At 37.7% G+C, this 13019-nt stretch overlaps 1 protein-coding gene across 1 annotated transcript in view; it reads right to left on the minus strand.

Annotated features, from left to right (window-relative positions):
- Positions 1 to 9495, minus strand: part of Efhc2 (EF-hand domain containing 2) — a 206743-nt gene extending 197248 nt beyond the window's left edge. The window contains exon 1 of the mRNA XM_048796279.1: positions 9223 to 9495. Coding sequence (XP_048652236.1) covers positions 9223 to 9480 — 258 coding nt within the window. The 5' untranslated portion in view covers positions 9481 to 9495. The remainder of the gene's footprint in view (positions 1 to 9222) is intronic.
- Positions 9496 to 13019: the final 3524 nt, after the last annotated feature.

The following is a 13019-nucleotide window of genomic DNA, read 5'->3' on the forward strand; positions in this document are numbered from 1 at the left end:
ATAAAATGCAGTTAGATTTTATGGTCAGTATTTGTATTATCAAAGTATTACAAAGGGGTAAGCTTACCACAGGGCAGAATCCTGCAAATAAATATAAAATTTAAAAAGGTAAGTAACTTTTAAAAATGTTTTTAAAAAAACCTGCAGCTGGCCTAAATTCAGAGGGGGAAAGTACATACATGACAATGCTCATTATAGATCAAACATTTATAAAAATAAATGAATCAGCTTAAAATTTAAATCAACAAATGAAATAATGACTATTAGCATCAGATCAATATTGGCATAAGATCCGCCATTTTAGGTTGGGAGCCATTTTATCTAGGGACTCCTAAGTTTTTATTAAGAGCCATTTTATCTAGACATTCTGAGGCACTGCTGCTTGGCCTCCCCTAAGAACATGTTCCTGCTAAAGGGTGGACCCCTCCCCAGCCCATGGTGTAACCCCTAAGCTTGCCTGTGAAATACCTCGTGGGCTATAAAGCTGCCCTCTGAGTGCCCACAGGCTGCTGCTCTCCTCAGAGGGACAGCCTTGTCAGTTTGCTCCATGCTCTAACAATAAATCTCTTGAGTGGGATTCCGTTATGTGGTGTGGTCCTTGGACTTGGGGTGGACTTTGTGATTTGTCCTTTCAATGACTATTAGACCCTAACTTGTGAACTAAAATGTTACAAATGACAAGGATTTATGTTCATAAAAAGAAAAATAAGTGTGCATAGATAATGACAATATAAAGAAGCAGCAAGAAGGTAGTCATCTGCCAGCCAAGGAGATAGGCCTCAGGAGAAACCAACCCTGCAGGCACTTTAACCTTGGACTTCCAACCTCTAGAAATGTAAGAAAATAAATTTTTGTTGTTTAGGCCACCCAGTCTGTAGCATACTGTTATGGTAAAATATTACAAATTAATATGTTAAGCTATGATTTAAATGTCATAAAATTTGTTAAGCTGCAATTTAAATGTCATAAAATTTACTAGTTCTGAGTGTATACAGAATTTGGTAGCTTTTTGTAAATGTATAGAGCTGTGTAATGATCACCACAATCTAGTTTAGAACATTTCTATTGTCCTTCAAAAGTTCCTTCTCTTAGCTAATGCAGTGGTGCATACCTAGAATCTCAGCTACTCATGAGGCTGAGGAGGAAGGTCACAAGTTCAAGGCCAACTTGGGCAACTTAGTGAAACTGTCTCAAAAAATGAAAAAGGGCTGGGGATGTAGCTCAGAGGCAAGGTGCTCCTGAGTTCTATCTGGAGGGAAGGAGGAAGGAAGACTGGTTCTCTTTTCCCATTGCTGGCCCCCAACAACTACTACTTTTTCTTATACTTTGCCTTTCTAGGATTTCATGTAGATTGAATCATACAATATAAAAGTCTTCTGTGCCTGATTTCTTTCATCTAGTATGATGTTTTTAAGGTTCATCTATGTTTTAACATACATTAGTAGTTTATTTTTATTGCTGAATAGTTTTCACTGTATTGGATACATAATATTTTATTTATCCATTATCAATGAATGGACATTTGGGTTATACTCTAGTTGAGATATTATGACAAATTCTGCTATAAAAATTCACATGCGGGGGAGGTGGGGTGGCATAGGCCTGTAATCCCAGCAGCTCCAGAAGCTGAAGCAGGAGGATCATGAATTCAAAGCCAGCTTCAGCAACAGCGAGGCAGTAAGCAATTCAGTGAGACCCTGTCTCTAAATAAAATACAAAGTAGGGCTGGGGATGTGCCCCAGTGGTCAAGTACCCTTCAGTTCAATCCCCAGTACCCCCCACTCAAAAAAAATTCACATGCATGTTTTCGTGTGAACATATCTTTTAATTTCTATTAGATAAATATGTAAGAGTGGAATTACTGGGTCATGTTGTAAGTATATGTTTAATTATTTAAGAAACTGCCAAACTATCTTTCAAAATGGTGGTACCATTTCATATTCCTAGCAGGAACATATGAAGGTTCTAGTTGTTTCACATCCTTGCCAGAACTTGGTGTAGTTAGTCCTCATCAATTATAGCCATTCTAACAGGGGTGTACTACTTTTTATCAGTACAGCTCAAAAAGATTAACTGTGGCTAATGAGAATAAGCCATAGGCTCACTGACTTAAAAAAAATGTTTAGGCCTACAGTGAGGGCCTTAAAATTTTGTCTAGTTGTTAAATTCTAGGTTTCAGAAAAGGGGAGAGGATGGACTCTCTCTCTTCTTTAGTAAAAGATTCATTCTGAATCTCATTCTTTTATTCTAAAAACATTTATTCCAGATTTGGGGATTTTTTAGTTTAAATGCCTTTTGAATTTCAAAAGAAGATTAAAGAAACCCACATTGTGTAATGAAATTAGAAACTTTATCACTTTAACATAAATTTGAAGACTGCAATTTGGTGTTTTACTCTTGTGATAAAGGCAGAATATATAGTTGAGAATTTGAAGCTTGACATGTTTGATTTTAGGCAAACGTTCTGATTTCCTCTCTAAAACTAAACAGCTAACAATTTATATAATTTTTGTGATGTTAACATGGGATTGAAATAGTAGTGTACTTCAGTCACACTGTATTATGATTATACACATTGGTGTCTTTTTTAAATTTTTAAATGACTTTTATTTATTTATTTATTTACTTACTTACTTACTTATTTATTGGTACTGGGGATTGAACTCAGGGGCACTTGACCACTGAGCCCCAGCCCCAGCCCTGTTTGGTATTTTATTTAGAGACAGGGTATCACTGAGTGGCTTAGTGCCTTGCCTTTGCTGAGGCTGGCTTTGAACTCATGATCCTCCTGCCTCAGCCTCCGAAGCCGCTGGGATTACTGGCATTCACCACCACTCCCAGCCATATTGGTGTCTTTTATTAAATGATTTGAACAGTAGTCAGATAATCTGAAAATCACATAATCCTAGGGAAAAGTTTCCATTTGAAACTTGAAATATGGTTTAAAGGCATAATATCTGACATATTTTCCACTTGTTCTTAGAAGTTCAATTATATTTAAAACTGATTATATTTTATAACACTCCTAATTAGCTTTAGGCAAAACTTCAAAAATCTGTAGTTATGTATTGTTCTTTGTTAGCCATGTGAAATTCTAAAATTCCAATATACTATACGTGTGTGTGTGTGTGTGTGTGTGTGTGCATGAGCACACTAGGGATTAAACTCAGGGCCTCATGCATGCTAGGTAGGCAAGCACTCTATCACTGAGCTACATTCCCAGCCCAATATCTGATTATTTCTTAATCCCTCTGCAGACAAATTTCAAATTCTGGCTGATACTGGATAAGAAAGAGAAAAACAACCCCTGATACCTGGGAGCCAGCTTGGCACCCACAGCTGACCTTGCTGTTCTGTTGTACAAGAACAGTCAAGAGATCACCAACATCAGACAAGACCACTCTGTGACTTGATATATAAAGACAAAATCAAGACCACCTGTCTGAAAACAAACAGAAAATGAATGCTGCCCAAGGCACAAAATACCAAATGTCCCCCTCTCCTGGTAAATAAGCATGACAACTACTTTTTTTTTTTCCCAATTCCAGTGGTAGGCTCACTCTAGTCTACTCTTTCTGTAAAAGAGATTTGTTAAGATACCCAATCAGAAATTTTCTTGCTTCCTGGTAGCACCCAATCCAGAACAAAACCCCACTTCCTTAAACCCACCTTAAAATTACCCAACACAAGTCCACATCCTATCACAAGTCTTCTCTAGCACCTGCTTCCTTACACATCACACAGTTGCTCAGGGTGTGTGTTTTCCCACACTGCAAAGAGTGATAAACCCACTTGTTCAATTAAAAAAAAATCAAGGTGACTGAAAAGACCAAATTATTTTTATATTGTTCAAAGCAGAGATTCATATAGTACTACATAAATAATCAGCTCACTACAAACTCAATGTCAATTAGTACAAAGTTATTAAAATTCTAATTCTATGGTCAGTAGTTTTGAGTATAATTATCATGTTTACAAGACAGGGAGAAAATGAAATATTTTTAAACACATGCGTATCCCCATAAGATCAACCTTTATCCTGGCACTCACTATAATAGGATCATTTGTGAAATAGCAAACAAATTAGCCTAACTAGCTGCCATTGACAAATGAAAAGAAATGAGAATATAATTGCAGTCTATGTAAATGGTGCTTAACATCCAGATAAAAGTCATAAAAACATTTAGGCATTTGTGTATTTCTAAATATTTTGAGTTTTTATAAAAGTAGATAACCACAGGATCATTTGTGATAGAAACCACAGCATATTATAAACTGCTGAATGCCAAATTTCAATTAATGATGAAGTAGCTGGTGCCTGATGTAATTCTAAAGAGCCCCAAGCCAAGAGATCCAGGGTCTGGGCTCAGTTCTAGAATGAATTACATAAACTTGACTTTAGACAAGTGTTAGTCATAGACTACTAGAGGTAAAAAGTCCTTAGAGATTAACTAGCCAAACCCTGTGTTATAAAAAGTGAAGGAAACTGTGGCTCAGAAAGATAAAGGGACTAAGCCACAATCACATAGCTATTTAATGGCAGGTCATGATCAGAACCAGTGGCTCCAACATCTAAACGCAGACTCTGACCTCTGCTCCACTTATCCTTGCAAACGATTCCTCATTTATACAGTGAGGACAAGTGTCTAGACTTGCTTCTTCCTTGTGGGAGTACTGGAATGATAACCGGGAACAGTTGGTGTGAATGATGCATTTTGTGCTTGGACAATGTCTGTGTTCTGTGTTCTAACCTGATATGGAGTGGTTTTGTTCATACCATGATATATCATGGCCTTCTTTAATTCGAGTGAATTCAATGACATCACTAGCCCTTTCCAGGTGGGCACAATATCAAGCAAAATTATTTTAGTTGTTTGTACACTGTCCCCCTCCACTCCAGTGCTAGGGGTTTTAAGCAGGTTCCCATGTTTCTCAATGGGAACCATATTGGCATCACAGGTAGAACAGTTCTTCCAAGTGTTGGGTCACTGTTCTCACATTGCAGGATGTGCAATACACACTTGGCCCCCAGCAGCACCTTCTAATAATGGCTATCCCCAGGATGATGTGGTTTAAAATATCAAAATTAATGCAAAAAAATTATAATGAACAAAATCTCAAAATACCAAAAATGTTAAATAAAGATGGGATCAGTGTGACTGATTTTTCCTTTAGCCTCAGGCTCCAATATGGCTTACCTGGCACAGTTGCTGATCCTGTCTTTACATAAAATATAGGTATTTTGTTCACCATGAATTTTCTGCATTAATTTTTAATGTGCTACACTCAAATACCTAACTTGATTGTTAAGTTCCAGGACATCCCTGAAATGGTGCACCCAAAGCAAACTCACATGCTTTACCCTAACTGAGCCCTGCTCCTAGTCACTGTGACAACCCAGAACACTTCCATACATTTCAAAATGCCTCCCCAGATTGAGAACCTCTGAAATAGGGGTTGATTTTTCTCATATAACAAGCCCAGAGATAGGCAGCCTGAGTCTGAAATGGTGGCTCCATGATGCCAACAGGGGTCTATGTTCTATTTATCTCTGCTGTCCTTACAAGATGGCTGCCAGATCCAAAGAGTTATGCCCTAATTTCAGAGGAGAAAATAAATGAAGGGTAAAGGCAGAAAAATCATACCAGCAGAGCCTAACTCTTTTCATTAGTAAAACAGTAACTGTCCCCAAAGCCTTACTCAATAAACCTTAACAAATATATCTTTGGCCAGAAGTGACTCACATGGCTAGCCCTAGCCACAAGGATTCTGGAAAGGTGAACACTTTTAAGCAGGCACATTTCCAGCCTGCATAAAACTGTCTGTAAGAATGAAGGGTGAATTAATGAAGGATAAAGAGCAAGAAGCATCCACCATGAGGATCAATCATGCAAAGTAACAAATACTGGCTCTTTCTGGTGATTGCAAACAGCATTTTCTCTTTTGGGTGTTCTTTCTCTGAGCAAGGCATTCTTATGGTCACTTTCAGAATTATGGATAAAAAAATGGAATGTTATCCTAGATTGGGTTCCATAAAAGCTGAACCTAAAACCGATTAGGCACATGCAATTTCCTAAGGGCACACTTTGGAGAGAAACCTGTTAGGGAGTGAGGTAAACAGGAAAGGAGAGGGAAACGAACCAAGCAAGGATGCATTCGCAGATCAAGTTAAGTCTTGGCTAATGCACGAGGGGGCATGGACCTGAATCACAGCACAGTCACATTTTCAGGCAAGGAATCAGTCAGTCATTGGTTGCCCACTTTGGGGGAAAAAAAAGCCAGCGTAACTTCCCAGGTGTCTCTAGGAGCTGAAACTCCCATCTGTCAAGAGCAAGTCTCTAGAGAGGATTACAGGTGCAAGCTGCTTATCAAAGCATCTGCTGCAGCTGGGGGATGGGAGTAGTGCCCAGCCCCCATGCAGATCTGGGTAGCACCAAGAGCACAAACTACAAATATTAATTTTAATACACTCTCCAAAGAATTGCCTTTATTTTCATTTTGTATTGTTTGAGAGCACAGCCTAGAAATATTGCTAGGATTAAGAGCTATTGGAAAAACTGGCAACAAGTTGAAAGTGTCTCATTTTTAAGAAAAAAATGATTAACAGGTGTTGACTTGTTTTGTTGAACCCACTAATGGAGAAAGCACTTTATAATTTGCTCCGGGTATTAACTAGGATCTAGTCTGTAGCTCACAATCCCATCAGGGCATGTAAATATTTCATAGTCTTAGGGTCTCGTTTAAAGCTCGATGAATATTTAATTGAAGTTGACCAACAAAATAACCAAAAGAATTATGTTGCATTTAGTTAGATCTGAAATGAACAAGCTCTTCATTTTCTCAAGTAGTCTGAAGCTAAAATCATTTCAACTTCATGAAATATTCTACATAATTTTATAAGTAATTAAAGAGCTGCAAAATAGGCTTGAAAGGCACATATTAAATATTGAGAAAAACATGAAATTTCAACTTTAAATGCAGGAGAATGGTTTAATACATTGTGGTCTACATTACTTATTCAGTAGTGGATTAGTTAAAAATAATGTCAATATCCTCTTTTCAATGTAAGATAAAAATAGATTTTTTTTCTTTGACCCTTGCAAATTCAATATCCTATAAGATTGAGACTAACAGAAACCCAGGCCTAATCACCCCAAGTCAATCAGTCCAAAATCTGTTTTTTAGCTCTAGGTCCTGCCCTGAACCAGGAACTGAAAATAATAATAATAATAATAATAATAATAATAATAATAAGAAGAAGAAGAAGAAGAAGAAGAAGAAGAAGAAGTCGTATTGGCCCATGTTGGAAGTAGATGGTTTCCTAGGAAAAAAGGCTCCCTGTGCCCTGTTAGATCTCTATTAAGCATCAGAACTGGGCTTTGAAAAAAATTATGTGTGTGCTCTAATTGATGTACCCTATCAGATGAAATTGAATGTGTCACTTCAACCATATTTGAGGACATTTTAATTAGAATCAAAGGATTGCCAACCAATCCACGTTAAAGACTGCTAAAAAACCACCTGGTAAACTAGGCATACTATGATTTGAATGCTTCATCTAGTCCTGAATTATTTTTAATTATAGGGTCTAAAATAATCTAATAACAGGTTCTTTTTTGGAGAATAGAACATGGGGTTCTGATACAAGGTTTTCTGCTAAACACAGCATATACATATAGCTGCCTTCTGGGAAAAAACTGGTTAGCTTGGGTTTCTTTTCCTTTGATCTTAGACCCTCTTCAAGAGACTCAAGAGCTGGGGGTGTAGCTCAGTGGTAGAGCATTGCCTAGAATGCTCAAGGCCCTGGGTTCAATCCCTAGTACCACAAAAAAGTAGACACTCAGATGCATCAAATGCATTTCCTTTTTTAACTCTGTGTTTGTGTGTGTGTTCTGTGTGTGCGTGTGTGTGTATTTTCAGACTCTCATCTAATAATGGCAGTTCTTCCCTTCACTTCTACAATTCTTGCCATGTCACCCTTGCCAAGTCACCCTTTAGTCCTTAGGGAATCATAATTAGTACAGAGGAAAGAAGATAAGGTAAATTTCTCTTCCTATTTAATTCCACATTCAGAATGAAGCAAATTTACTTAGCGAATGGCAACTCACTAAGCAAAAATAATAACAGGGTGACCAGACTTAGTCTACAGAAAGACAGATTATCCTGTACAGAGAAAAAGAGGAGAATATGGTCGAGAAGCACTAGCCAGGCATTCTGCAACCCATGTGCCTGATCAGAAACAGCAGAGCAGGGATAATTAATCTTTGTTTAGGGTATTTTTCTCTTGAATTTGTCTTTTTGCCTAGAGATAGCCAAGAAATAGCTGTGGTCATAAAGGATTCAAAATTTCAGCTAGACAGGAGGAATAAGTTCAAAAGATCCATTCTAAAGCATGGTGACAGCCATTAGTAGCAAGTTGAAAATTGCTAAGAGAGTAGATTATAAGTGTTCTCACCACAAAAAAAAAAAGATAAGTATGTAAGGTAATGCATATGCTAATTAGCTTGATTTTGCCATTCCACAATATATACATATTTCAAAACAACATATTGTACTCCATACATAGTCATCCGTCAGTGTTGGTGGAGAATTTGTTCCAGGACCCCCATGGATACCAAAATCCAAGGATGTTCAAGTCCCTTATATGAAATGGGGTGTATTTGCATATAACCTTCACACATCCTCTCATATACTTTAAATCATCTCTAGATAGCTTATAATACCTAATAAAATGTAAATGCTATGTAAATAGTTGTTATATGGTATTGTTTAGAGAATAATTACAAGAAAAATGTCTATGCATGTTCAGTATAGAAGTAATATTTTTCTGAATATCTTCAATCATAGGTTGGCATCCACAGATATGGAAACTGCGCACACAGAGGGCTAACTGTATACAATTTTTTTTAGTTGTAGATGGACAAAATACCTTTACTTTGTTTATTTAGTTTTTTTATGTGGTTCTGGGGATCGAACCCAGTGCCTCATGCATGTTAGGCAAGTGTTCTACCACTGAGCCACAACCCCGGCCTCACTGTGTACAATTTTTACATGTCAATTAAAAAATTAAAAGAGAAACACCCAAAGTAAAGGAAATCATATGTATAAAAGCCAAAAAGAAAACAAAGAATTAGGCTTAACATTTATATTGAAGGCTCTTATTTTCTCAAATCAACATGTAAAACTTTACGATTACATTTTTCCCAATGCCATGGGACTTACCTGTTTATCAAAAGCTACCCAGGATGGCACATCAATTCCTTCTCCTTTAGGATATGCATCATATTTGGGCTTTATCTTTTGCCCAATAAGTGGTACTCCACCTATTCCAGGTTTCTCATCACTTACTAGCATCCTTACATTGTTGCAAAAGCCCCAATGTTGGGATTTATGGAACTTCTCCTTTCCCACCTGAGAGGACAAGAGAAAACATAAAATGGTCAGAGTTACTCTTACTGCTATCTCATTTATTTTTCCCATCCCAAAATGCACAGAGTGGTAAATAATTATGATCAATCTTTATCCCTAAAGTTGTGTCACATTTTAAATTCAATTCATTTTAACGAATTCAAAACTTTGAAAAGCAATAAGAATAAACCTAATGCGCCATGCTATTTAAAACATTTCAAAATAACAATTACCACAAGCAAGCATTTAGAACATTGCTAATTGGTTTTTCCTACTTATTTGCCAAGAATGCAAACAGAAGAAAAGAAAGAGAAAAAATACCCTCTACTTCAGAGTAGAAATGTAACTATTTTCCACAGAAGTCTAAACATTATTTTCACCAAAACAGAAAACAAAATCTTGTCCTCGTTAGAAGAAATGTAACAAGAAAATCCTCAAAGCTGACATTCTTCTAATTGTAAAGCTTTGCCTCCCAGCTCTTTTGGTGATGTGGATAGAAAAACAGCACAGACAATATCACCAACGGTTGGCAAGGGTATACGAACCAATATCACCTCTCATGTACTGCTGCTCGGGAACTCAAAAGACAGGGATGGCACCTTCTAGCAAGGAGAATTGTGTATATGTCCCATGGCCTGGCAAGTCTACTCCTAAAAGTCGCTTGCCCCTGAGCATAAGGAACTGGATATCAGATGATTTGTTGCAGCAGTGTTTGCAAGGGGGATAAACAAACAAACAAACAAAAAAAACCCAAATGTCTGCAGATGGAAGAAGAGATATCCCAATTGTGTTCTCCTTATAAAACAGAATATTTACACAGAGGTCTAAAATTACATATATCAATATAGACAAATCCCAAAATATGTCCAGGAAAAATTAAGTGGTACAAGGGAACATATAATTGATAATTCCACATATACAAAGTATTATACTTATGGCCTACACATGCATGGAAATGGTAAACAGCAAATTCAAGATTATATAATATACTTGATAATATATGAGATACAATATAATCACATATGATATCATAGAATGAATGTGCCACATAGTCATGCATAAGAAATAAGCATTTCAGATACAACTGAAGCCCCCTCTGAGTTCATGACCCTGCCTCTCTCTCCAGGAGGTAATGTTTATCCAGAATTTGCTGCCAGGATTGTGTATAACCAGGGCAAGAACCTCTTGCAAAGCATGATGCTTTGGCAGGACAGTCTGACAGGAGAATCAAAAATATTTCATTTCCTTTTGCAGTGAAGATGGCTGGAATAAATGGAGGAGGGTCTGGGCAGCCCTGTTCAGGGCAGCCAGACTTATAACAGCTGCCCTGGGCAGGTAACAGCCCAACTCTAAGGCTGGGGGAGGAAAGCTAGAAGCAATGTTCAGGATGGTAAGCTATTGCCTGGCTCTGCTCCTTGGAGAATCAATTGCTAATACCTCCACCATCCCTACCCATCCTATCCCCAAACATATGCACACTCACACATTCAATCAGGTTATCACTGTCAGTCCTAAATCACCAGAGAGCAAAGCAAAAGTTTGGTTTGTCAAAATGAATGGTGGAATAGTATAAAATTTTATAAAAATAAGGCAAGTAATTTTGGGTAATCACAAACTCACCTCAAAGCAACAAATGTTTCTTAAGCACTTATTATAGTACTGGCTTTGAACCACATATACTAGTTAAAATAAGCACAAGACTCAGTCCTGCCTTGAAGAAGAAACATACAATCTTGCCAATGAAGTAAGATTTAGATACAGAAAACAGTACAGCTACCATTTTTGACCACTTACTATGAGCGGGATTTCTTACTAAGAATTTTACATATTTTATTTCATTTCACTGCCACAAAAACCATTTGATCTCATTATTACTACTATTTATGCCTTTCTTTGCCTTGTTTCCTCATTGGTAAAAATAGTAGTAATGAGGAAACAAGGCAAAGGAAGGCAGGCAAGCACACCCAAGGCTACACAGTAGCTAGTGGCACCTACATCTGAATCTAAGTTCATGTGATACTAAACTTTGGTAAATTTATCTGAACACCTCTGCCTGGAGTGGTAGTACTGAGGTTGTGTGGATAACTGGATACTACCTTGGGCCTGGAGGAATGGGATGAATTAAATAGGAGATGAGAGGCAAGGATGTTCTGGGCAGGGTTATGAGGATGCAAAGCAGAGGAACTGACTAGTGTGAGGGTAATAGGGAGGCAAGTCTACTAAAAAGGACAAGTGCAAGTTTGGAAGAAAGGTGAGATAGAGTACAATACATCAGGAGGTCTATGTAATGGAATACCTTAAACAGTCTCTTCATCAAGCTTCCAGAAATATTTACTAAGCTAGTCCCTATTTCCAGGGAACAATATAAAGATTATTAAGTTACCAGCCAGTCTCTACTACTTATAAGTCTGTTCTGTGGATCCCAGTTTCCATCATCACAACCAAAAAGCCCTTACCATTGCTGAAGGCCTCACTCAGCTACCTGAACCTGACAAAGCTCCAAAATGTGTCTAATTGTATCCTCCTCTATGGTCAGACCATATCTCACAGCTTAAAAGACACCTTGATGTTTATTCAATCATGTCCCTGGTCAAGCTGGACCCACACACAAGACTTCCTGTCCCCAAGGGTCAGCTCCTGTCCCACTACACAGTCGTCCCTGCCAAATACATGGTGAGCATCCATAGGGTGCTGAGTTATGTGGACTCTGGGGACACTGCCTCAGGCAAACCACAGCTCCCAATCAAGGAATAGAAGCCAGCACTATGGCCCTGGATTTGGCAATGGTTTCTTAGATAAGCACAAGCAAGAAAAGAAAAATAAAAAGTTGGACTTCGTTAAATCTTAAAATATGCATCAAAGTATACTACTATCAAGAGAGTAAAAATACAACGCACACAATGGAAGAAAATATTTGAAAATCACGTGTCTAGAATCTAAAATATCTAAAGAAATTTCATAACTCAGCAAAAACAAATAATCCAATTATAAATGGGCGAAGACCTTGAATAGGCATTTTTTCCCAAGAAGATATTCGGAGGGCCAACAAACATGAAAAGATTCTCAGTACTATTAGTCTTTAGGGAAATGCAAGTTAAAATTACAATGAGAGCAGGGTGTGGTGGCACACACCTATAATCCCAGAAGCTCCAGAGGCTGAGACAGGAGAATCACAAGTTCAAAGCCAAGTTCAGCAACATAGAGCACTAAGCAACTCAGTGAGACCCTGTCTCTAAATAAATACAAAATAAGGCTGGGGATGGGGCTCAGTGGTAGAATTCCCCTGAGTTCAATCTCTAGTACAAAAAAAAGAAAGAAAAAACTACAATGAGATGTCACTTCGTAGCCACTAGGGTGGCCATAATCAAACAAAAGGAGAATGACAGGTGTTGGTGAGGATATAAAGATGTTGGAACCTTCATACATTGCTGGCAGGGATGTAAAATAGTCTGGCCACTAGGGGAAATAGTTTGGCAGTTCCTCATTCAGATAAACACAGAATTAGCATATAATCCAGCAATTTCACTCCTGGGTATACACTCAAGAGAAATGAAAACACATGTCCACAGAAGACTTATACACAAATGTTCACAGCAAAAACAAAACAAAAA

The sequence above is a fragment of the Marmota marmota genome, unplaced genomic scaffold, assembly GCF_001458135.2.
Source record: "Marmota marmota marmota unplaced genomic scaffold, marMar, whole genome shotgun sequence".
Classification (NCBI taxonomy): Eukaryota; Metazoa; Chordata; class Mammalia; order Rodentia; family Sciuridae; genus Marmota; species Marmota marmota.